The sequence below is a fragment of the Brugia malayi genome (assembly GCF_000002995.4).
Source record: "Brugia malayi strain FR3 genome assembly, contig: Bm_v4_ChrX_scaffold_001, whole genome shotgun sequence".
In the NCBI taxonomy this organism is placed as follows: domain Eukaryota; kingdom Metazoa; phylum Nematoda; class Chromadorea; order Rhabditida; family Onchocercidae; genus Brugia; species Brugia malayi.
In genome coordinates, this window is record NW_025062479.1 from 24,181,751 (window position 1) to 24,208,348 (window position 26,598).

Below are 26,598 nucleotides of genomic sequence, written 5' to 3' on the forward strand. Positions count from 1 at the left end.
TATTTAGTTACCAATTAATTATGAATTTATACGTTTGTTTACATATTTAGTTGCCAATTAATTATGATTTCATATGTTTGTTTACTTATTTAGTTGCTAATTAATTATAAATTTATAGCACTAATTATATACTATTGCATATTTAATTTATTCATTTTATATATTATAAATTAAAAATTATCGCTTATTTAATCATATAATTCAATGATAAAAGTTAAAAAAAAATTTTCATTTCAATATGATTTTTGTTTTCTTATTGTTAATAACAAATAATAACTATGTTTAATCTTTCATTTTTTTGATCATAAATTTCTTGAAACATTCAATACTTTCTTTCTTTCTCTCTCCCTCTCTCTCTCTCTCTCTCTCTCCCATTTCATTCTTTTATTTTCACTTTTTTATTTGTTGTTGTTCAGTTAGTTAGTTAGAGTTAAAATTTTAGAGCTAAATGCTAAATGTTAGAGATATGTTAGCTCAAAATTTTAGATAAGATGAAAAAAGAGAGAAGAGCAATAGTAGTTAAAAGCTAAGAGGTAGTATAGTATATTACTCTACTCCTTCCTTCCTTCAAGATCTATCTTTCAGGTCTCTTCGATACACTTTTCAACTTTTTGATATACAACTAAGACTGCTGTTAAGCTCGAGCTGCTCGAGCTGCTCGAGCTTATAGCTTCATAGCTTAATCTCAACTTATAGCTTAATACATACCTATTTGCCAACTACTCATTTTTGAACAATTGCGCTTCTTTCCAAATCAGCTTCATCCCATCTCTCTTCCCTCTTCATCTTTTCACTTACTTACCAAACATTCATTTACGAATGAATTTTCTTTTCTTTTCTTTTTTCCATTCTTTTTTACCGCTTTTCATCATTTGTCTTTTCAATCAATCACAATTTGATCATTTAATCACTCATTTAAAAGAAAAAAAAAAAGTTAAAAAGGAAAAAGTAAGAAAAGAAAGATGAAACAAAAAAAAAAAAAAAATTTCCGCTTTTCCGCTTTTCCGCTTTTTTTTTTTTTTTTTTATTTCAATCTTTAAATTTGGAAACAAAAGGCAATCATTTTTCTCTCTCTCTCTCTCTCTTTATCTCTCTTTCTTCCTATCATTCTATTAATTTACATTTAGTTAGATGAATGTGATATTGAGTACTCATCCTAAGGGTCAAAGGTCAAGGAATAGATTATAAATTGTGGTGTGACATGAGAGAACAGAAATGATAAAGAATGAAAGTGTGAGAGAAGATCATAATTAGATGTGCGTATTGATTGATTGATCGATCGATCGATCGGCTGATTGGCTGATTGATTTTTTATTTGTCTTCAATCTGTTATTTTTTCATTCATTCTATTATCAAAATTTTAATTTAACAACAACAAAAAAAAAAATTTATTAATTTAACAACAAAAAAAAAAACATATTTATTATATTTTAACATGAGATTTATCATAAAAACATGAAGACTTATTTATTATTCTTTTGATATATGTTAAATTAAAAGTTATAATTTTGTTTTAAATAGAATGAAATTTAAGTCTGTACTGATAATTGATAATTTTAAGCCAATTACTAATGAAAATGATTAGAATCATTTTTAAAGTATTTCTAAGTCATTTATGATAATTTTTTTTTTATAAAGATTTGATATAATCATTTTACTATTATCACTCAAACATAATAATTTTTTTTTCCTTCCATAACTTTGCATAGAATATTTTAGTCGAGAAATGATTGATAAATTTTGACTGATTCAATATTGATATTATTTGCTGATTATTTTCAACTCATACGTATAGTTATAATATTCAAATTTTAATTGTTATATAATTTGAATTTGAAATTTTGGTTATTGTGCAATTTGAATTTGAATTTGAATTTTCATTGTTAAAAATTTTTGCATTTATTTTATACACATATTTACAATATTCAAATTTTAAATTATTATACAATTTGATTTTGAAATTTTAATTATCATACAAAATGAATTTGAATAATTTCATTGTTAAACATTTTTACATTCATTTTATACACACATTTGTAACATTCAAATTTTAAATTATTATACAATTTGAATTTGAATTTGAATTTTTTTTTTTTTTTTTAAATACAATTTCAATTTGAAACAATTTTATTGTTTAAAAATTTTTATTTTTTTTTTTTGCACAACAAAAGCATTCTTTAATGCTTTTTATTTTCTTTTCTTTTTTTTTATATTAGCAATAAATAAATGAAAAATTTGTTTTCTTTTTTTATTTTTTATTTTTTTTTTTTTGGAATTATCCATTTTAAAAGAGACATAATGGCGGTAATAGTAATTTGAATAGAAAAGAAAAAGAGGAGAGAGAGAGAGATATAATCTATTCACAAAATGATAATAAAGTTTATTAGATATGAGTGAAAGCGATAGATTGATGAAAATAAATAAAAAAAAAAAAAAATGAAATGAAAAAGATAAAATAAAATTATCGATGAATCGGCGATTTCCCATGTGTGTTACTTTTATCATTTTTGTTAGCTTTATGTATTACTATAGTTTCTACTATATTACTGCAAAAATTTTTATATCATTTTTAAAAAAAATTTATTGACAATTGAAAAAACGATGATATGTTTATTTGTTTATTTTTCTTTCTCTTCTTTATTGTTTGTTTGTTTCAAACTTTTTTCTAATCTTACTAATATGCTTATTAACTTTTAAAGTTAATTAATTTCAAAAAAGATAACAATGTCTTTAAGATTCCTTTTTTCATGTGTTTATTGTTTGTTTCTTTCTCTTCTGCATTGTTTGTTTGTTTATTTTCTTTCTCTTCTTCATTGTTTGTTTATTTGTTTGTTTCCATCCTTTTTTCTAATCTTACTAATATAATTATTAACTTTTAAAGTTAGTTAATTTCAAAAAACATAACAATGTCTTTAAGTTTCCTTTTTTCATATGTTTATTGTTTGTTTCTTTCTCTTCTTCATTGTTTGTTTATTTGTTGTTTTCTTTCTCTTCTTCATTGTTTGTTTATTTGTTTGATTTCTTTCTCTTCTTCGTTGTTTGTTTTCTTTCTCTTTTTTTTCTAATCTTACTAATATACTTATTAACTCTTAAAGTTAATTAATTCAAAAAAGATAACAATGTCTTTAAGAATCCTTTTTTTCATATGTTTATTGTTTGTTTCTTTCTCTTCTTCATTGTTGTTTATTTGTTTGTTTTCTTTCTCTTCTTCATTGTTTGTTTGTTTGTTTGTTTTCTTTCTCCTCTTTATTGTTTGTTTTTTTCCATCTTTTTTTCTAATCTTACTAATATACTTATTAACTCTTAAAGTTAATTAAATTCAAAAAAGATAACAATGTCTTTAAGATTCCTTTTTTTCATATGTTTATTGTTTATTTCTTTTTCTTCTTCATTGTTTGTTTGTTTCCATTTTTTTTTTTTTTTTTCTAATCTTACTAATATAATTAACTTTTAAGTTAATTAAATTCAAAAAAAGATAACCAATATCTTTAAGATTCTTTTTTTCCATATGTTTATTGTTTGCTTTTTTCTCTTCTTCGTTGTTTATTTGTTTGTTTGTTTGTTTTTTTCCATCTTTTTTCTAATCTTACTAATTAATTTGAAAAAATAACAATGTCTTTTAAGTTCTTGTTTTTTTTTTTTTTTTTTTTTTTTTTTGCTTTTGATGAAAATCTATGTCCATATATTTATTAGTAAGTATTTTTCTCTTTATTATAAAATTAATTTTTATTACTAATTTTTTTATTATTTAATTATTGTTTATATTTGTTATTTATTTGCATTTCTTTTTTTTTACGGCTATTTTTTCATTTTTCTTACATTTCTTTTTTTTTTTTTTACACTGTTTTTTTTTGTACTCTTTTGCACTAAAATAATGTGAAATGTTTGAGTGTTAAATAAAATAATTTTAAATGAGTAAATAATCATGATTATTTATCAAGTGATAATCATTCTTTTTTATCAGTCAATCATCTTTTTACAATTTTCATTTTCATTTCTTCTGAAATGATAGTAAAATTAATTATCCATGAAAATTTAATATTTTTTTTTTTTTTTTTTCACATTTTCAACAATAAATTTTTATTTATTGCCGAAATATTTTAAATTTATAAAATATTTTACAAATTTTAATTTCTAAACTTTTTCATTTTAATAGTACTACTTTTCATGTATATTTGCATCATTCACATACAGTAATAGACAGTAATTACGGTCAAATACAGTATGAAAGATAACAAATGCAAAATGATAGTAAAATAAATTATCCATCAAAATTTGATATTTTTTTTTCTTGTATTTCTAACAATAAAATTTTATTTATTACCGAAACCTTTATTAAAATATTTTACAAATTTTAATTTCTAAACTTTTTCATTTTAATAGTACTACTTTTCATGTATATTTGCATCATTCACATACAGTAATGGACAGTAATTACGGTCAAATACAGTATGAAAGATAACAAATGCAAAATAATTGTAAAATTAATTATCCATTAAAATTTTTGAAATTTTAAGAATTTTTTTTTTTTTTAAATTGAAAATTTTTTTTGGCTATTTATTTATGTCTATTTCTTTCTTTCTTTTATTTTTTTGTGATCTTTTAACCGTTTATTATTTACTTTTTATATTAAAATGTTCCATTTTTTTCTCTCTTACCTCTCTCTCTCTCTCCCTCTCTTTCATTTTTCTCTCTATTATATGAATACATTTGTCCTTTATGTTGTAAATTTACAAGTACATAATTTTGTTCAAATTAATCTGGTTTACTTTTTACACTAGTACCTTATCTTACTTTAACCTTTTTCTTCCTACTTATTCTCTCTCCTAAAAAAAAAAAAAATAAATAAATAAAATAATAAAACAAACTAAAAAAAGAGTAAAAAAAAAAAATAAAAGTTAAAAATAAAAAAAAAAAATAAAAAGTAAAAAATAAAAAAAAAAAAAAAAGAGCGAAAAAGCACATAGCAATTCTGTCTACTTCAATAAAGTGATGATGATCGGTGATCGAAAATTTCAAAATCTAAAGTTTGCATTTGTCATAGAGAAAGGAAAAAAGCAAGAGAGAGGGAGAGGAAGAGAAAGAGAGAGAGAGGGAGAGAGGGAGGGAGGGAGATATATATTCAAATACCATTTGATTTAAATTATTTTTTTTATGCTAACAAGTGAAATTGAACGACAACTAAACATTGGGCAAATTTTTTGTGTATCTATTATCTTTCAACATTTTTTTTTTTTTTTTTTAAGATGTGTATTACCTTTCTTTTGTTATTATTATCGAGTGGTTTTGAAAAAAAAAAAATGAAAAGAATTCTTTCATTTCATTTTTTTTTTTTTTTTTTCTGAAACATAAAATTGATTAGTTAAAATATAAGTTTCATTTAGAAATTTAATTTTTTTTTTTTTTTATAATTATTAATGACTTACCGATTATTTATTTATTTAATCTTTTAACATATTTTATAAGTAGTATCATTTTTTCTAGCATTATTATCGAGTGGTTTTGAAAACAATTTCATTTCATTTTTTTTTTTTTTTTTGTTTCTGAAACATAAAATTGATTAGTTAAAATATAAGTTTCATTTAGGAATTTAATTTTTTTTTTTATAATTATTAATGACTTACCGATTACTTATTTACTTTTTTTTTTTTTTTTTTCAAATGTAAACTATCTCTTCATGATTAATTTCATTACCAATCATTTACCCGCAATTTTCTGATCATATCATCATCATTTTGACATAACTACTGGTAGCAATCACAATTAACCATTTTTTAAAATTAATTAATTTTTCTTCCCTTTTCCTTCTTTCCTTCCTTCTTTCTTTTTTTCTTTAATTTTTTTTTTAAAATTAAAATTTCTTTTCCCTCATCATATTTTATTCATTTAAATTAAGTGCAAAAATTAAAATGCATTAGTTAGTCGATAATAAATGATAAAAATGTGTGAAATTAAAGAAAAGAGAAAAACACTTTTTTTTTTTTTTTTCAATTTTTGTATTTCCAATATTTCAAATTAATTTTTAGTAGCTAATTTACACATGTAACTTTATTACTTTGTCAATATTTTACAATTTTTATGTCAAATTTTTTTTTTTTTTAAGATATAATTAATTTCTACTTTAGCTATTTTTACATTTATTAAACTTATATCTCATTGATATTAACATATTTTTCTTTTTTTTTTTTTTTATTTAAAAAAAAAGATAAATTTAAAATAATACTAATAAATTGCAAATAGCAAATGAATAAATAGCAAAAATTAGTGAATAGCTAACATATGTGATACATTTTTCTTTTTTTTTTCATTTTTTTTTTTTTTTTTTATAAAATAAAATGCATGATAATAATGCAAATAAAGCAAAATGAATATTTAAAAATATATATATTTTTTTTTTGAAAATAAAAAATTCAAATATTTCATATTAAAAATTGATTTTTTAATAAAAAAAATTTAAATCAAATTACATGAAATGCAATTTGATTAAAAATTAAATTTTTACCATATTAAAAGAAAGAATGAAAAAAAAAAAGAGAAAATGAAAATGTCAATTTAATAGTATATTATAAGAATTTGATATTATCTAATAATAAGCTAAATTGCTAATAAATAATTCCAATTAATTTCAATTATTTATTATATTAATTAAGAAAAAAAAAAAAAAAAGAAAAAATTGACGTAATCGAAATCAGGTCTACTGTAATTTAATATCAGGTCATTTCATTCTATTTACATAATTCAAACTCAAATTACTCTTAAAATGTTGCAAATTCTTTTTCATTCATTCATCTCTCTCTATTCTCTTTCATTCTATCATTTAAAAAAAAAAAAAAAATTTTTTTTTTTCAAAGAAAAAACAACAACAACAAAAAAGAGAGAGAGAAGAGAGAGGGGAGAGAGAAGAAAAATATTTCAATTTGATGATAATCAAAATCAATAAATGAAATCATTTTAGTGTTTTTTTAATGCTTTTTTTTTCATTTTTCTTCTTCAAAAAAAAAAGAAAAAATAAACTTTTTAACTTACTTTTTTTTTAATTCATAGACAAAGTAAATTTTCCAAAAAAAAAAGAAGAAAAAATTTATTATTTTGACCCAAAATTATTTTGTTTCATATCAAAATTCAACCCCAAATCATATCATTTCAAATCTAAAATGTTTGAAAAAGAAAAAAGAAAAGAATTGAAGCGGGGCGGAAAGCATTGATGATAATTTATTGTGCGCAATCAACAATTGGCGCATTTGAAATTTTTAGAAATGAAAAATTGTAGAATGTAAGCCACACCTTCAATCATTTAGATATATTCTTTATTTTATTTTATTTTATTTTTTTTTTTAATTCTTCTTATACTACTAATCATCATTTATACACCCTCTTCTCCTTTTCTCTCTCTCTCCCTCTCCCTCTCTTTCTCTCTCTCTCTCTCTTCAAATTTTCTATATTTGCCATTATCAAATTCTTCTTTTAACATTTGTTTTAGGTTTATGAGTAGGTAGAAGTGAAGAAATTATGGAATAATGAACAGTTGAAAAAAAAAAAAAAAAAAATTTAACGGTTAAGTTGAACGCTTTTTTTTCTCTCTCTCTCTCTCCATTCCTCTCTCTCTCTCTCTCTCTTTCTTAATTTGACAATTAACAATTGTAAGCTAAATGATTACCGTTTCATTTCAAATTATTTCATTTCATTTCCTGTTTGATACTCTTAAATCACTTTTTTTTCTCTTTCTCCTTCTCTCCCTCTCTCTCTCTCTCTCTCTGTCCCTTTCTCACTGATTTTCTTTGTTTTTTCATCTTTTTCCCTTTGTTGCAGTAAGCTTTTTCGGATTATTTATGTATATTTTCTATTAATTAATTAATATTTGTTAATTACTTCCGATTTTGAAGATTTTTCAAATATATTAGCATAAATGATGATAATACTGATAACACTGATAACATTGATAACACTGATAACGTTAAATAATATCAATAGCAAACATAGATATTTAATTAGATCATATGTAATTGCATCAGATCATTTTTGTTTTGTTTTTATTTATTTATTTATTTTTGGACCTAACAAAGAATTTAATGATTAGGTAAACAAAATTCATAACTACTATATTCATTGTAAGCATTATTATCACCTCAAATTATCACCAATATCACTACACTTTTTTTTTTTTTTTTGTTTTTATTTAAATTGTTTATTACAATTTCTTGTTGACATTAAAAATTTTTTCTATTTTATTATTTGCTTCTTTATTTACTGTTAATTGCTAACATCATTGTTATGCTATTTTATACGATATTATTGCAATGTTTTATCATTATCATATCATATCTTTTTTTAAATTATCATTATCATATCATGTCTTTTTTAAATTATCATTATCATATCATGTCTTTTTTAAATTATCATTATCATATCATGTCTTTTTAAATTATCATTATCATATCATGTCTTTTTTAAATTATCATTATCATATCATGTCTTTTTTAAATTATCATTATCATATCATGTCTTTTTTAAATTATCATTATCATATCATGTCTTTTTAAATTATCATTATATCATATCTTTTTTAAATTATCATTATCATATCATGTCTTTTTTAAATTATCATTATCATATCATGTCTTTTTTAAATTATCATTATCATATCATATTTTTTTAATTATCATTATCATATCATGTCTTTTTTAAATTATCATTATCATATCATATCTTTTTAAAATTATCATTATCATATCATGTCTTTTTTAAATTATCATTATCATATCATGTCTTTTTAAATTATCATTATCATATCATGTCTTTTTTAAATTATCATTATCATATCATGTCTTTTTAAATTATCATTATCATATCATGTCTTTTTTAATTATCATTATCATATCATATCTTTTTTAATTATTATTACCACATCATATCTTTTTAATTATCATTATCATATCATATCGTTTTTAATTATCATTCTCATATCATATTTTTTTAATTATTATTACCACATCATATCTTTTTAATTATCATTATCATATCATATTTTTTAATTTTTTTTTTTTTTTTTAAATCTGTACTACTCATAAAATTTTAAAATGCAGAAAAAAAATATAAGAAAATAGAAAGGACAAAAAATTGATACTTTTGCAATTTCATTAGCATAATGTGTAAACAATTTATGTTTAATTATTTTTTTTTTTTTTCAATTCTTCCTATTTTTTTTCTTACTTTTTTATGAAAAATGACAAAAAATTAAGAAAAAAAAAGGAATAAAGTTGAATTTGAAGTAATAATTTAATTTTTTAAAATTATATTTTTAAATGATTGAATTACTAAAGCGCATCTAATTGTTTTTTTTTTTTCACTATCAAATTAATTAATTAATTTCAATGATTTATTTCATATATTAAAATTAATGTATTCGCATTTAATTAGCATATTTTTTTTTTTTTTTTTTTTTTGCATATCGACGCTATTTTGTATAATATTAATTTTAAAAAATTAATAATCATATTTAAATATTTTTTTTTTTATTCAAATTTTTTTCAGGCTAACTATTTGATCGATGATGTTAAATGAAAAATTTCAACGATTTCATTGCAGTTAACAATTTTTGCAAATTTTAAGTGGAACATTTTCGGTACATTTGGTACTTCAACCTAAATGCTATAATTATAATTATCATTGGACAATTTCAAAAAACGAAAGATAATAATTCAAATTTTTTTTTAAAAAAAAAAAAGAAACGAAGAGAAAGAAAAAAAAAGAAAAACGAAATAAGGAAAAATTCGATATAAAATATTTGAAAAAAAAAAAAAAAATGGAAGTACATCAATCACTTCCGGCACGATATTTGCATAATCCATATTTGGTGAAAACAGAAACAACATTACAACAACAACAACAACAACAACAACAACAACAACAACAACAACAACAACAACAACAACAAATTCTTCCACCTCAAGCAATAGTGGTAACGGTAACTGCAACAAATCAACAATCAACTTCATCCGGTGTTTCCGAATCATGTTCCCTGCCATCATCATCATCATCGTCATCGTCATCATTGTCATCATCATCGTCATCATCATCATCAAATCATCATCAGTAACATCCAATCAGCATACAACGACGCATACGGTAGATGCAACAAACAGCAATAGTAATAGAAATAATGTCAACAATAACAGCAGTAACAATATCGATGATAATAACAATGAAAACAATAACAATAGCAACAATACGATCACTAATATACAACGACAACAACAATCTGGCAATGGAGCTGGTAAATATTATAAATTGCTTAATCAAAACAAAGAAAAAAAAAAATTCAGTGATAATTTTAATAGCAATTAAAAATAGATTTTTGAAGTGAAATGTAAATAAATTTTTTAACTGAAATTTAAATTAATAAAATTTAGCATAAAAAATAATTTACAGTAAAAAAAAAAATTTGATAAAGTGTTGTTGATTATTTATGTGATTTATTGATGAAATAATTATTTTAGCTAACATTATTAAATTATGCATTTGAAATAAAATTTGAGTAATACTTAAGTTTTAACTTTTGATAAAATTAATTAAGTCATTAATTTTAGATTAGTTTAAAAAGAACTTTAAATTTTTTTTTTTTTTTTTTTTTTAACCTCAAAATTAACAATTGGAAAACAAATGTGCAAATAATAGGAAAAATTAGACGAAATGATAATTTTGATAATTTGATATTCGAATTTCAATCCAATCTTTAAAATTTGATAGTTTGCTATTTTAAATGTGATAATTTGATATTTGGAATTTGATATACCTAAAAATAATTTAGCAAACAAAAATTAACAAAACCTCTTCTCATCCTTTCATTATCACTTATTTTTGTGACAAATTTTTTCTCATTTTTACTAATATTTTTTTTTTGGTTCAAATTTACAACTACAAAAATTAGAATTCAAAATTATTTTATTTAAGTTAATTTTGTCCAAAAAAAAAAGGAGAGAAATTTATGTAGTATTAATAATTTAAAAATTTTTGTAATAATACAAAAAAAAAATGTTAAAAAGTAAAGAAAAGCAAATAAATTAGATTAAATGAATTTTTCAAGCAAAATTTTACGTTTTTTTTTTTTTGTTGTAAATTACGTAACAAAGAAAAAAGCAATAAATTATAATATACGTAGAATTAACGTCAAATTTCACGCATATAAATTTATTATTTAAATATATTTTATAATCTAATTGTTATTTAATTATGATGTAATACCAAAAATGAAAATTTAATAAATAGAAATTAAATTTGTTATTTAGGTATATAAAATGGTGTAATTGTTGTTTACTTATGATATAACATCAAAAAATAAAAATTAAATTTATTGTTTAAATATATAATAGTGTGAATTGTTGTTTACTAATGACATAATGCCAGAAAATTAAAAATTAAATTTATTGTTTAAATATATAAAATATGTAATTGTTGTTTACTTATGGCAAATTAAATTTATTGTTTAAATATATAATAGTGTGAATTGTTGTTTACCTATGATATAATACCAAAAAATTAAAAATTAAATTTATTGTTTAAAATATAAAATATGCAATTGTTGTTTACTTATTGCAAATTAAATTTATTCTTTAAATAGTGTGAATTGTTGTTTACTTATGATAAAATACCAAAAAATTAAAAATTATATAAAAATTAACTTTATTGATTAAGTATATAGAATATGTAATTTTTGTTTACTTATGGTAAATTAAATTTATTGTTTAAATATATAATACTGTAAATTTGTTGTTGAATTATGTTATAATACCAAAAAATTAAATAAAAATTAAATTTATTGTTTAAATATATAAAATATGTAATTGCTGTTTACTTATGATAAATTAAATTTGTTGTTTAAATATAAAATAGTATGAAATTGTTATTTAATTATAATATAATACCAAAAAATGAAATATCCTTTTGGGAAATAAATTAATCATTTTTAAATGGTAAACAACCTTTATTACTTTTTTTTTTAATTAATTAATTAATGAATGATTGTTTTTTGTTTAGTAGTAAGAACAGATTATCGGTTATACGGACATGACATAACTACAGCTTCTGCTACACCAACAACAACAAATACTCATCCATCATCATCGTCATCAGCATCAGTATCAGTATCAGCAGCAGCAGCATCTAATATTCATCAAAATGGTTATTTATTTTTGTAAACATAACCTTTCTATGTAAACAATCATATACCGGAATATAATCCGTTACGGATACGGATAAATAAACTACATGAATGCACTTTATAGTGATGTATTTTTTACATAAATAAAAAATATGCATAAAATAAATATATTTTTTTTTTTTCACTTTAAGAATTTCATTTTTACTTTCTTTCCTTTTCCTTTTTTTTTTTTTTTTTTTCTAAATTCAATTTGTATTGGAAAAATAATTTTTTAATTTGTTATTTTGATAAAATTTCTTTCCTTTTCATTTCTTAATTTCATATTAATTAAATTTAATTCATTAATAAAGTATTAATTTTTTTATCGTTTTTTTCTTTTTTATTGGGTAAATAAGTAAACGAAAAAAAAATTAGTAAAAGTTGAAGTAATTGTTTATGTTATTCAATTTTATATAAAATCAAATTCAAATCAAATATTATTATCAATTATTATTTGATTTGCATTACAAATTAATACAAAATTAAGCCAAAATATATTCAATAATTTTATTTTTTCATTTAAATTTTTTCAGTAATTAATTTAATTTAATTTAATTATTACTTTTTATTTTAGGAAGGCCATTAACAGCTGATCGTAAACGACCATATAATTGCAATATGTGCTCATCACGATTTGGCTCTAAAATGGAACTTGAAGAACATCAAAATTCACATACTGGCGAGAAACCATTCGAATGCAATGTATTTTTATTTATTTATTTATTTATTTGTTTATTCATTTTCTTTTTTAATAAACAATTTTTTTATATAAATTATAAACATTTAATTTCATATATAACATTCAATTTCTTAAATATAACACAAAAATTATTAACATTTTAATAAAATAAGTAGAATAGAATATTTTGTTATTTGATTATATCAGTCTCTTCTAATCATTCCATACTTAAATATATTATCATAATGTCGGATTTTTGATTGATTAAATATGCATTGAGTTGAAAAAATTATTACAACAACAATAACAATAATAGCGACAACAAAAACAACAACAACAGCTTAAACAATAACAATGACACTATTAATAATATCAAAAATATACTTATTTACATTTTGTTATTAACATTTTAATATAATTAGAATTCAATGTTTTTGTTATTTTGATTATATCAGATCAATCATTTCATATTTAAATATACATTAAGTTGAATAAATTATTTTAAAAATTAAAAATTTGATTAATTATACATTATTAACTTGAATAAACACAAATATGTTTAAAAATTAAAAATTTGATTAAATATATATTGAATTGAATAAAATTATTTGCTGAAATTAAAAAATTGATTAAATATACATTAACTTGAAAAATTTATTGCTGCAACAATAACAATAATAGCAACAACAATAACAACAAAAATGACATTATTAATAATATCACAAATGTACTAATTTAATTTAATCTAATCTAATCTAAATTTCATTCAAATTATAACTTTCTTCTTCATCGTAATCATATGTCGATTAAATATACAATGCATTGAATAAATTATTTTAAAAATTAAAAAAATTTGATTAAAATATACTACTGAGTTAAAAAATTATTACTATAACAATAATAGCAACAACAGTAACAATAACAATAACACTGTTAGTAACATCACAAATATACCTTCTAATTTAATCTAATTTAATTTAATTTAATTTAATCTAATCTAATCTAAATTTCATTCAAATTACAATTTCTTCTTCATCGTAATCATATGTCGATTAAATATACAATGGATTGAATAAATTATTTTAAAAATTAAAAAATTGATTAAAATATACTACTGAGTTGAAAAATTATTACTATAACAATAATAGCAACAACAATAACAACAACAATGACATTATTAGTAACATCACAAATATACCTTCTAATCTAATTTAATTTAATTTAATTTAATCTAAGTTTCATTCAAATTACAACTTCCTCTTCATCGTAATCATATGTCGATTAAATATACAATGCATTGAATAAATTATTTTAAAAATTAAAAAAATTGATTAAAATATACTACTGAGTTGAAAATTATTACTATAACAATAATAGCAACAACAATAACAACAACAATGACATTATTAGTAACATCACAAATATACTAATCTAATTTAATTTAATTTAATCTAAGTTTCATTCAAATTACAACTTCCTCTTCATCGTAATCATATGTCATTGTTGTGTAACAAATAAATCATAATAAATTTTGTGTAATACATTAAGCTTTCAAGTTGTAAAATTTTTGTTGCCAAAAGTTCAAATTTTACTAATTAATATTACACTTAAGTAACATTTAAATGAAGAAAATAATAATAAGAAAAAAAAAAAAAAGGAAAGAAATAAAAGAGAAATTATTAAATAATAATTATATACAAACCTGATTTCATACAATTTTTATATTTCATTTAAATTTATGAAATAAACAAGAGCAAAACAAATGAAACAAAAAAAAAAAAAAAAAGAAAAGAAAAGTTAATAAATAAAATTTAAAATAATTTGAATTCATTTTGTTATAAAATTTTCCAAATATATGAAAAGTTTGATAATTTCATTAATTTCTAAAAATTATAGCTGAAAAAAAAAATTTTTTTTCTTCATTGTTTAAAATAAATAAATAAACAAACAAACAGCAAACTATAAACAGAACTGGAATTTAGATTTTACTGTTAAAATGTTTTTTTTTTTTTTTTTTTTTTTTTTTTTTTTAAATGAATTTATTTTATTTTTTATTTATAGTTACAATTAAAAAAAAATATTTTTTATCATAATTAAAAAAAAAAAATAAATAAATAAACAGCAAACTATAAATAAAATTGAAACTTAAATTTTACTATTAAAATATTTTCTTGCATAAATTTCTTTCATTCCTAAATTACAGTTAAAAATTATAATTGAAAAAATTTTTCATCATTAGCTAAAAAAAAAAGTAAATAAATAAAATTAAGCTTTAAATACAAATTGAAATTTAGATTTCACTATTAAAATATTTTCTTAAATGAATTTTCTTTTATTTCTTAGTCACAGTTAAAAAATTATAATTAAAAAAAAAAAAAAAAAAATTTTTTTCATCAAATAAATAAAAGTTTAAAAAAAAAATAAAGAAATAAAAGTTTAAAAAATAAATAAACAAATCAAAATCAAGTCATAAATGGAATTGAAACTTAATTTTTGCTATTAAAATTTTTTCTTAAATTTCATTTTTTAAATTATAATTAAAAAAAAAAATTTTTTCTTTCATCATAGTTAAAAAAGAATAAATAAAATAAGTAAAATCAAAAACTATAAACGCTAAAAAATAGAATTGAAGCTTAATTTTTGCAATTAAAAGTAATTGCTTAAATTTCATTTATAATTAAAAATATTCTTAAATTTCATTTCTAAATTATAATTTTTTCATCATAGTTAAAAATAAAATAAGTAAAATCAAAAAAAAAAAAAAAAAAAAAACTATAATTGTTTTTGTTTTTGTTTGTTTATTTATTTTTTTTTAAATGTAATAATTTTCATTTCATAAATTTTATTTTTTCTTTTATAAATAATTAAATAAAATAATTTATTACAGATGTGTAAAGCACGATTTAATCGTCGTTCAACGCTTTGGAATCATAAACGAATTCATTCGGATGATAAACCATTTGAGTGCAATGTATGTCGGATGACATTTAAATGGAAGAATTCATTGAAATGTCACAAAGAGATGCATCAACGAAAAAATGAAATGACAGGAATTGAAAATGATCCATTGGAAAAGACACTTACTTATGCGACAGCAGCTAAACGACGACATGTTCGTTTTCATTAAACTTTAATATCTTTCATTTAAATTTAAGCGTGAACGAAAAATGAGAAAAGAAAATGTTAGAGTGAGAAAAAGAAGAAAAGATAAAGTAAACAAATTAAACTAATTAAGTAAAATTGATAAATAATTAATAATAATGATAATAAGTTTAGTGAAATTAACAATTAATTAAGAGTGAGATTAGTAATGATGGTGATAAGTTAAGTAAATTACTAATTAATTAGTGATAAGGTTATTGATAATGATAATAAGTTAAGTGAAATTAGTGATTAATTAATAATAATGATAAGCTAAAATAAATTAATAATTAATAATGATAAAAAGTTAAGTAAAATTCATAAGTAATAATAATAATAAGATTAATGATAATAAGTTTAGTGAAATTAACAATTAATTAAGAGTGGGATTAGTAATGATGGTGATAAGTTAAGTAAATTACTAATTAATTAATGATAGGATTAATTATAATGATAATAAGTTTAATGAAATTAATGATTAATTAATAATAATGATAAGCTAAAATAAATTAATAATTATTAATGATAAAAAGTTAAGTAAAATTAATAAGTAATAATAATAATAAGATTAATGATAATAAGTTTAGTGAAATTAACAATTAATTAAGAGTGGGATTAGTAATGATGGTGATAAGTTAGTAAATTACCAATTAATAATGATAGGATTAATTATAATGATAATAAGTTCAGTGAAATTAATGATTAATTAATAATAATGATAAGCTAAAATAATTAATAATTATTAATGATAAAAGTTAAGTAAAATTAATAAGTAATAATAATAATAAGATTAATGATAATAAGTTTAGTGAAATTAACAATTAATTAAGAGTGGGATTAGTAATGATGATGATAAGTTAAGTAAATTACCAATTAATTAATGATAGGATTAATTATAATGATAATAAGTTCAGTGAAATTAACAATTAATTAAGAGTGAGATTAGTAATGATGGTGATAAGTTAAGTAAATTACTAATTAATTAGTGATAAGGTTATTAATAATGATAATAAGTTTAGTGAAATTAGTGATTAATTAATAATAATGATAAGCTAAATAAATTAATAATTATTAATGATAAAAAGTTAAGTAAAATTAATAAGTAATAATAATAATAAGATTAATGATAATAAGTTTAGTGAAATTAACAATTAATTAAGAGTGAGATTAGTAATGATGGTGATAAGTTAAGTAAATTACTAATTAATTAATGATAAGATTAATGATAATGATAATAAGTTAAGTGAAATTAGTGATTAATTAATAATAATGATAAGCTAAAATAAATTAATAATTAATAATGATAAAAAGTTAAGTAAAATTCATAAGTAATAATAATAATAAGATTAATGATAATAAGTTTAGTGAAATTAACAATTAATTAAGAGTGAAATAAGTAATAATGATGAAAAGTTAAGTAAATTACTAATTAATTAATGATAGGATTAATTATAATGATAATAAGTTTAGTGAAATTATAATTAATTAATAATAATGATAAGCTAAAATAAATTAATAATTAATGATAATGATAAAATGTTAAGTAAATTACTAATAAGTATAGTGAAATTAATAATTAATTAATAATAATGATAAAAAGTTAAGTAACTTACTAATTAATCAATGATAAGATTATTACTAATGGTAATAAGTTAAAGGAAATTAATAATTAATTGATAATAATGATAAGCTAAAATAAACTAATAATTGAAAGTTGAGCAAAATTAATAATAATGATAATAAGTTAGGTGAAATTAATAATTAATTAAGAGTAGAATTAATAATGATGGTAAGTTAAGTAAGTTACTAATTAATTAATGATAATGATAAGAAATTAAGTAAATTAATAATTAATTAATAATAACCATTTGCTGATCAAATTATTAGTTATTTATAAAATTATTTGCTTTTATATCTGCTAAAATTTATATTAATGATAATATTTAACTTTTGACATTTTGAATAATCTTATTAGCATAAAATTAATTATTATTAAATGAATTACTTTGTAAATGATAAAAAAAATTATTGGAATAATTGGGTAAGTATTACTTATAAGTATTAATAAGTATTAAAAAGTATTACTTACAGTATTACTAAAAATTATTACTTATAGTATTAAAAAAGTATTACTTTTTCTGCAACAATTAAATTTTCTCAGTTATTATATCAAAATTTTTTTTTTTAAATATCAAATTTTTATTCGTATTTTTTCTTCCTTCTTTTTTTTTTTTGCATAAAAGTTTCTTTAAGTAATGTAAAAAGTTTGAAAAAAAGAAATGGAAAGAGCAAATAAAAGCACATTTATACTTAATTACATTATCAGAATTTAATCAGTAATCATTTGATTAATTTTTTCTAAATCATTTTTTAATAGTCAATAAAAAAAAAACTATTTTTTTTTTTTTTTAATCACAAAATATTCTATTTGAAAAATTTTTGGTGTAAATTTTTTTTAGAAAAATATTTATATTAAAATAATAATAATAATTGCATAATTATTAATATAAACTTCTTACTTTCGTTCTTCTTTTTTTTTTTTCATTTTTAAATTTATGATAAATTTAAATTTAAAATTTCAAATGAAATAATTTTTCTAATTTTTTTTAGCTGGAAAATCATGATATTATAAATGCAAGTTCAAGTTCAGAAACAGGAATGGGTAGTATCCGTTTGACAACAAGTTCAGCAAGTGGCATTGGTCATTTGACAGGTTCAGGAAGGCGACGCAATGCCAAATTATCAGTGCATTCAAGATCGATCTTATCAACTGGCACTGATCTTATCATTGGTACTGCAAATATCACAAATAATCCTAATCGAAACAATAATACAATCAATACTACTACTACTACAACAACCAATAACAACAATAACAATAACAATAACAACAACAACAATAACAATTCAAATCATTCATCTCTTATTGGTTCAAATGATGCATTTATTCATGCACCATTACAAGCGGTAAGAAATATTTTTTTTTTGTTTTTTCTTTTTTTTTAAATTTCAAAAACGAAAATTTCATTTTTTTTAAAACATAAAATTAAATTTATTTCATATTCAAAAAAAAAAAAAAAAAGGAAAAATATTTTTATTTTTTTTGATCAATGATAAAATATTAAATTTATTTTTTTTAGCTATTTTTCAATATTAAATATTATAAATTTCAATATGAAATTTTTGCAATATATTTTAGCTAATAAAATAAATATATTTTTTTTTTAATTGGAAATGATATTATTTTGTTAATAATTGTAATTTTAATGATTTAAAGTTTTTTTTTTGGTTTTTAAATAAAAAAAAAAAATGATTGTTTTGTTTTCTTTTTTTTTTTTGCTAAAATTAATTAAACAAAATAGAATAGCTTTTGCTAGATGAAAAGAAGTAAGAATATAAGTTTTTATGTTTAGAATATTTATATTTAAAATTTATATTTATTAATATGATTTATAATTATTTTGCTTCTGAAATATTATTTCTGGTAGTATTTATCAAAAAATTACATTTTAAAATAAAGTAAAAATAAAAATAATTTTTTTAAATAATACATTTTTCCCATTCTTAAATTAATTAATTAATTGAAATGGTAAAAGAACTTATTTTTCAACAGTCATCATTACTTAACGATCAACTTTGCTAATTAATAAGTTAGTAAGATGAATTGATTGATTACTTACTTACTTACTTCCTTACTTAGTTACTTACTTATGTCCTATATTTTCAACAAATTTTATTGACAGAAATGAATCCTTTCTACCCTTTTTTCTCTTTTTTGGTTTTATTACAACAACCTGGAATTTACCTGTATTCTTTGTTATTATTATTACTTTTTTTGCATCATTTTCATTAGCACAAAGAAATGGTTATAAAAGACAAAAAACTTTTATCAAATGATATTTTTAAAATATTAGCATGTAATAGGCTCAAAATAAAATGTAAACAAAAATTGAAATTGTAAACAAAATTTAAAAAAAAAAAGTTTTTTTTTTTGTTAGTATTAAAATTTTAATTTATAATAATAATAATTTAAAAAAAATAAAAATAATAAACAAAAAAAAGAAAAGTTTTTTTTTTGTTAGTATTAAAATTTAATTTATAATAATTTAAAATAAAAATAAGCATTTATTATTAAATAAATTATAATAACTTTAAAAATTCTTATTTTTTTTTCTTCCCTTCTTGCATTTAATTTTGTTTAATTTAACGAAAAAAAAAAAAGGTCACATTTCTCTCTCTCTCTCTCTCTCACTAATTTCTTGTTTTATCACATTCCTTATCAATTAATCATTTACCCATCGTCATACTGTCATTTTAGTATTGCTAAAAAAAAAAAAAAAAAGGAAAGAAAAGAATTCTTAAATATTTTCCTTTATTTATTTATTTATTTGAAATCTATCAAATTTTTTAAATTGATAAATTTGTTTATTTTTTATCATTTAAATTTATAAATATTTAAAAAAAAAATTTCAGGATGGTTTCTTTAATATTCAAAAGATATTATCAATAAATGATCATAAAGAATTGAATTCAATTATTTATTTATTTGAAATCTGTCAAATTTTTTAAATTGATAAATTTGTTTATTTTTTATTATTTAAATTTATAAATATTTAAAACAAAAATTTTTTTTTCAGGATGGTTTCTTTAGTAGTCAAAAGACATTATCAATAAGTGATCATAAAGAATTGGATTCATTATTAAATAGTACCACACGTTTAACATCAATGCTTAAAGATGATTCAGCATTTAAAACTAATTTATGGTTTGTAATTTTTACTTTTTTTTTAAAAAAAAAAATTAAAAAATATTTTTAAATGAAAAACAAACAAACATTTCATTGATGTATATATATTACTAGTAAACAATGCTATTTGTCTTTTTTTAATGTATAATTCAAAAAATTAAATGAGTTATATTACTTTGCTAAAAATTTCTTAGTTTTATTTTTTTTTCCTTCTAAAATTTAAATTTAAAATTTTGATTAGTATAGTTTATCAGTTGCATATTCAATAGATTATATAAAAAATATATATAAAATAAATAAGTAAGTTATTTACTTTTTTCATTAGTTATTATTAAATAATATTTTTTTTTTTTTTAAATTAATGCAAAAAGAAAGAAAAAATGGGAATTTAGTGAAAACTATTCTGAATAAATAAATAAAATAGTATTTCTTGTTTTTTCAATTTATTAGTTTTTTAAAAAAAAAATTAGGTGCAAAATTTTGAAATGGATTTATTTTTTATTTGAAAAAAGTACTGAAATTAGTAGAACGATACTGAAATTAGTAGAAAGATTTTGATTTAAAATTAAAATTAAAAAAGTAATTTTTAAAATTATATTCTAATGAGAGCAATTAGAAAGAAGAAAGTAAATAATTTTTTATTTAAATTTTCTTTTTATTAATTACTAATTTTTCAGCGATGATTTAGCAAATTTGGGAAATCAAAGTAATACATTTGATACAAAACAAGAAATGAATGTAAGTTCTTTTTTTTCAATTCTAAAAAAAAAAATTAATTTTTAAAAACGAAAAATAAAAGTAAAAAAGAATGAAGCAGAATTGATAAATTTAACTTTGTCATAAAGAAGACATGAATAAATTTTGATAATTTAAAATTCACTTTAAAAATGAAATTGAAATTATTTAACTTTGTCATAAAGAAGACATGAATAAATTTGATAACTTAAAATTCACTTTAAAAATGAAATTGAAATTATTTAACTTTTTCATAAAGAAGACTTGAAAATTTTGACAATTTAAAATTCACTTTAAAAATGAAATTGAAATTATTTAACTTTGTCATAAAGAAGACATGAATAAATTTTGATAATTTAAAATTCACTTTAAAATTATTTAATTTCAATTTCATTTTTTTTTTAAATTTAGTCATACATAAATGTCAATATCTTTTCTTGTTGTTATTTTCAATGTTTCATTTTAATTAACTTTTCTTAGCTTATAACTTTGTTAACTTAAAACTCTAAATTAGTAGTTTTAATTTAAAAAATTAAAAATAAATGCAAATTTTCAGCTTTTCCATGCTAATCCATTTATGATGTTCGGTGCTCATCAATTGGTAAGTTAAATTATTTAACTTTGTCATAAAGAAGACTTGAAAATTTTAAGTTAAATAATTTTTTATTTTAATAAGTTATAAATAATTAATTAATTAATAAGTTTAAGTTAATAAGTTATAAATAATTAATTAATTAATAAGTTAAATAATTAACTTTTTTTTCATTTTCATTTTTAATTAAATTCTTAGTAAGATTAATTTGCTAATTATTAATTACCATATTTATTCATTAATTAATTTATCATTTTTTATGTGTTTAACATCTAATAAGTTAAAATTGTAGTAATATTTTTAATAAGTTTTATTTTTTTTTTAATATATTTAATAATATATTTGATAAGTTATAATTTACTTATATACACAATTTATATATATTCATATATTTAATAAGTTTTTTTTATTTATTAATTAATTCATCATTTCATGTTATAATTAATATTTAATAAGTTAAAATTTTAACAAGTTTCATTTTTTATATTTAATTCTATATTTAATAAGTTATAATTTAATTAATAATTATTATAATTAATAAGCTATATTTAATAAGTTATAAATAATAAATTAATTAATTTATTATTTCAAGTTATACTTAATATTTTTTTTTTTTTTTAAATTTTTCAATGCAATTGTTTGTATTATTTTATTATTTCTTTTTCATAATTCCTAATTTAGCTGAAAACTTTTGTAATAATTTTTAAAAATAATCCTTTTTATTATAACTAAAAATAAATCGATTGATTGATTTTTTCTTGATCAAAATTTTATCCGAAATATATTATTTAAAATTGTAAACAAATATAACATATTTTATGTGACCAAATTATTTTTAAAAACTTAATTTTGATCAAATAGCACAAAATTAAAATCATCAAAAATTTATTCATTTAATATTTGTAATTTCAAAATCTCTTTTTTTTTTTCTAATTTAATTGTGCTTATTTAATTTTTTATTTTCTGCAAATTTTTTTTTTAATGAAATTTTTTCAAATTTCAGTGCCAAAAAAAAAAAAAATTATTAAATTAATTAATAAATTAAATTTAATTTTACAGCAAAATCCAATGCAATCATTTACACCACCAAATTTGGCTTTTTCAAGTAGTAACGGTGGTTGCGGTGATTATTTTCATTTACATTTAAACAATCAAACTGATCAAATAACACAACAAAGCTTACAACAACAACAACCATTCGTATCGCAATATTCTAGCGGTGGTACTTCATCACAAACCACTGATATGTTAACTAATCATAGTCATAATGTGATTAGTTATCAGCCACAGGTATTGCCTACAATTTCTTACCTTTCTTTTTTACTTCTTATTGACTGAGCAAAATGTGATTAGTTATCAGCCACAGGTATTGCCTACAATTTCTTACCTTTCTTTTTTACTTCTTATTGACTGAGCAAAATGTGATTAGTTATCAGCCACAGGTATTGCCTACAATTTCTTACCTTTCTCTTTTACTTCTTATTGACTGAGCAAAATGTGAGTAGTTATCAGCCACAGGTATTGCCTACAATTTCTTACCTTTCTTTTTTACTTCTTATTGACTGAGCAATTTCATTTTTCAAATCCAATTACAACCACAAACACAATAAAGCGCAATATAAATGTATCTTTATATTGTACTACAGATTTAAAAATATGTAAATATTTGACAAATAAAAATTTCCTAAGGAAAAAAATTAGCACTAAATTTAAGTTACATGCTTGACTTAAATAATTTAATCAAGTATTTGAAAAAAGAATACTTCACCATCATTGCAGAAATAATTTTTAATTTAATTAGCAAATTTACCAAAATTTAAAATTTGCACTTTTATTCAAAATCAATTTTATCATAGTATCATTTCAAAATCTTATTTGGTAATGCTTTGATAAACTTTATCATATATGACAGTGAATTTTTTGTTAAGCTAACTTTTTTTGTACCGTAACTGTAAATTGTTAAGTTAGTTTCAAATTTTGTATAACAATTTAATTTAATAATAATAATTTTTCTAACAAAAAAAAAAAGAAACTCTTTTACTTTATAGAAAAGTACTGATAGTACTGATAATTACAATTATTCTTACAGTTAGAAACACTATCATCACTGATAATTAATTATGATTATTATTCTTACAGTTAGAAGCACTACTTAGAAGCATCGCTGATAATTATGATTATTATTTTTACAGTTAGAAGAACCATTATCACTGATATTTATGATTATTATTCTTACAGTTAGATGCACCATTATCACTGATAATTAATTATGATTATTATTTTTACAGTTAGAAGCACCATTATCACTGATAATTAATTATGATTATTATTATTTTTACAGTTAGAAGCACCATCATCACTGATAATTAATTATAATTATTATGTTTACAGTTAGAAGCACCATCATCACTGATAACACCAGCATTGGATTATACCGTAAGTGGTGATAACTTGGAATATATGCTAAGCAATTACTCGTCCACGATCTCATCCGCTGCTTCCGTTGCGTCAACGGGAAATGAGGTACGATCAAATGTTGCGGAACACTTACAACAGCAACAATATACGGGACAAACTGGTGCTAATAATACATTACGAACCGATGATGTAATTGTTGCTAGTGTTGTTACCACTAGTAATACCGGTAAAGAGGTACCACAGGTTTCGTGGTAATAAAAAAGAAATTGGTTTTTTTTTTTTTTTTTTGCTAACAAAAATTTATCTTTTATCATTGTCATCAGTGTTTTATCATCGTTATCATCGTCATCATCATCACCATTAATTATCATTTATTATCATATTTCCTATATGACAACGGTCTCATTGATACTCATTTTGTAGTCATTCATTTATCATTTTGGGCTTATATTTCTATTCCCTATTTTCATATTAATTTAAAGTATGCACTAAAATATTAGTAATAATAAATTAATTCAATTTTTACGTGATCGTGACGTAAATCAACGTGTTTTTCTTATTATTACCAATATTAATTTTCGTTCGTATTATTAAATTTTTAGGTGAAAAAAGAAAAAAATTTTTTTTTTAAACATTTAATTTTAAGTGCATACTTTTATTTATTCGTAAACTCAAACGTTTCTTCCTTTTTTTTTTTTTTTTTTTTCGATCTCTATAAATACTATTATAATTAATTTAAAATTTTTTGTCAAAAAAAAAATTAAATTAAATTTTTTATTCCTTTTTGGAAAAAAAGAAAAACTATCCATCGTTTTCTTTTTTTTTTTTTTTTTTTTCAACTTTTATATGTTTAAAAAAAGGAATTAAATTTATGAATTTTTTTTTTTTTTTTTAATGGAAGGAAGTAAAAATTTTTTTTAGAAAAGAAAAAATAAAGCAGTTACAAAAAATTTTGAGGGTGCAAATAAATTAATTTGTTTTAAAAAATTTTTTTTAAATGATCAAATAGCTATAACTAATTAATAAAAATACATAATTTATAATTAAATTTTTCTCTAATATTATTTATTTTTTTTTTATTCATTTATTTGTTTACTTTTTTTTTTTTTTTTGCTTTGTTTTTGGAATGAATAATTATAAATAATCAAAATTTACATTCCAATTTAGTAATCTTATCGTTCAGCATTCTTTTACAATTAAAACCTAAATTTGCATAATCAGTTTGAGTTTACCAATTTCTCTTTTTTTTTAAAAAATTTTTTTCCTCTTTTTTTTTTTTTTCTTTCATTATAGTTTCTTTTTTTTTTCATTTGTTCATTTATTTAAATGCTAAAATTTGAATTTTGTTTAGTATTTCATTTTAGTTGTGCATCATTCTAAAATATACAAAATGTCCTTTTTTAAATTTATTTATCTTTTTTTTTGTTGATTAGAAAATAATACAAATTAGTTTAACCTAATATTAAAATATTAAATTTAATATAGTAATACTTATTAATGAATGAATTAGAAAAGGATTAGTTGTTATAATATATTTACTTATAGTAATAGTAACTTTGTTTTTCGTTTTTTTTTTTTTTTTTTTGCTGTGAGTTAAGTAATTAGTAATTTGTAAAAAGCAAAGTTAATTTTTTTATATTTATTTATCATTTTTGAAAAGTTAAATTTACCAATTATTTCAGTAAATATTTGGTCATTTAATTTTTAATTATTATTTTTTTTTTTAAAAAAAAAAACGAATTATATGAATTAGATGAAAAAAAAATTAAAATAAGACACTTTTTTTTTTTTTTTTGCAAATATTTTTAATTAAAATATTCATTCATTTTTTTTTTTTGTCAAATATTTTTTCAACCAGATTTTAAATTTGTAAAATTTTTATTAAATTTAGTTTTTGAATTTTTAAGCTAAAATTTTATATATGTGCCTTTGTATTGTTTTCGCATAATGATTAAAAATATATGTGCCTCAATGATGTTTTTTATTTTCTGTTAATTTCTTATCATTATAATACTTTTTTTTCTTTCCCATATTAAAATGTTTCCTTTTTTTTTTTTTTTTTTTAATTTTAAATTTTATTTTGTTTTGAA

At 19.2% G+C, this 26,598-nt stretch overlaps 1 protein-coding gene across 2 annotated transcripts, besides 1 other annotated feature; it reads left to right on the forward strand.

Moving 5' to 3' along the window:
* Positions 1-8,038: 8,038 nt before the first annotated feature.
* Positions 8,039-8,116: a sequence feature (Short protein (BM_BM825, VIO89923.1) was converted to a misc_feature.).
* Positions 8,117-10,011: 1,895 nt separating this feature from the next.
* Bma-pat-9 (Uncharacterized protein) lies at positions 10,012-24,763 on the forward strand (the record flags this gene model as incomplete). Of its 2 annotated transcripts, none has more annotated exons than XM_043075968.1 (10): positions 10,012-10,273; positions 12,034-12,177; positions 12,771-12,898; positions 15,763-15,987; positions 18,627-18,983; positions 20,654-20,781; positions 21,441-21,501; positions 22,055-22,099; positions 23,150-23,380; positions 24,482-24,763. In XM_043075968.1, the coding sequence occupies 10 exons, from the start codon at positions 10,012-10,014 to the stop codon at positions 24,761-24,763; spliced, it is 1,863 nt and encodes a 620-aa protein (XP_042931902.1). The 2 variants fall into 2 exon arrangements, with proteins under 2 accessions (XP_042931902.1, XP_042931903.1); XM_043075969.1 differs by having other exon boundaries at positions 24,432-24,485.
* Between the last annotated feature and the right edge of the window lie 1,835 nt (positions 24,764-26,598).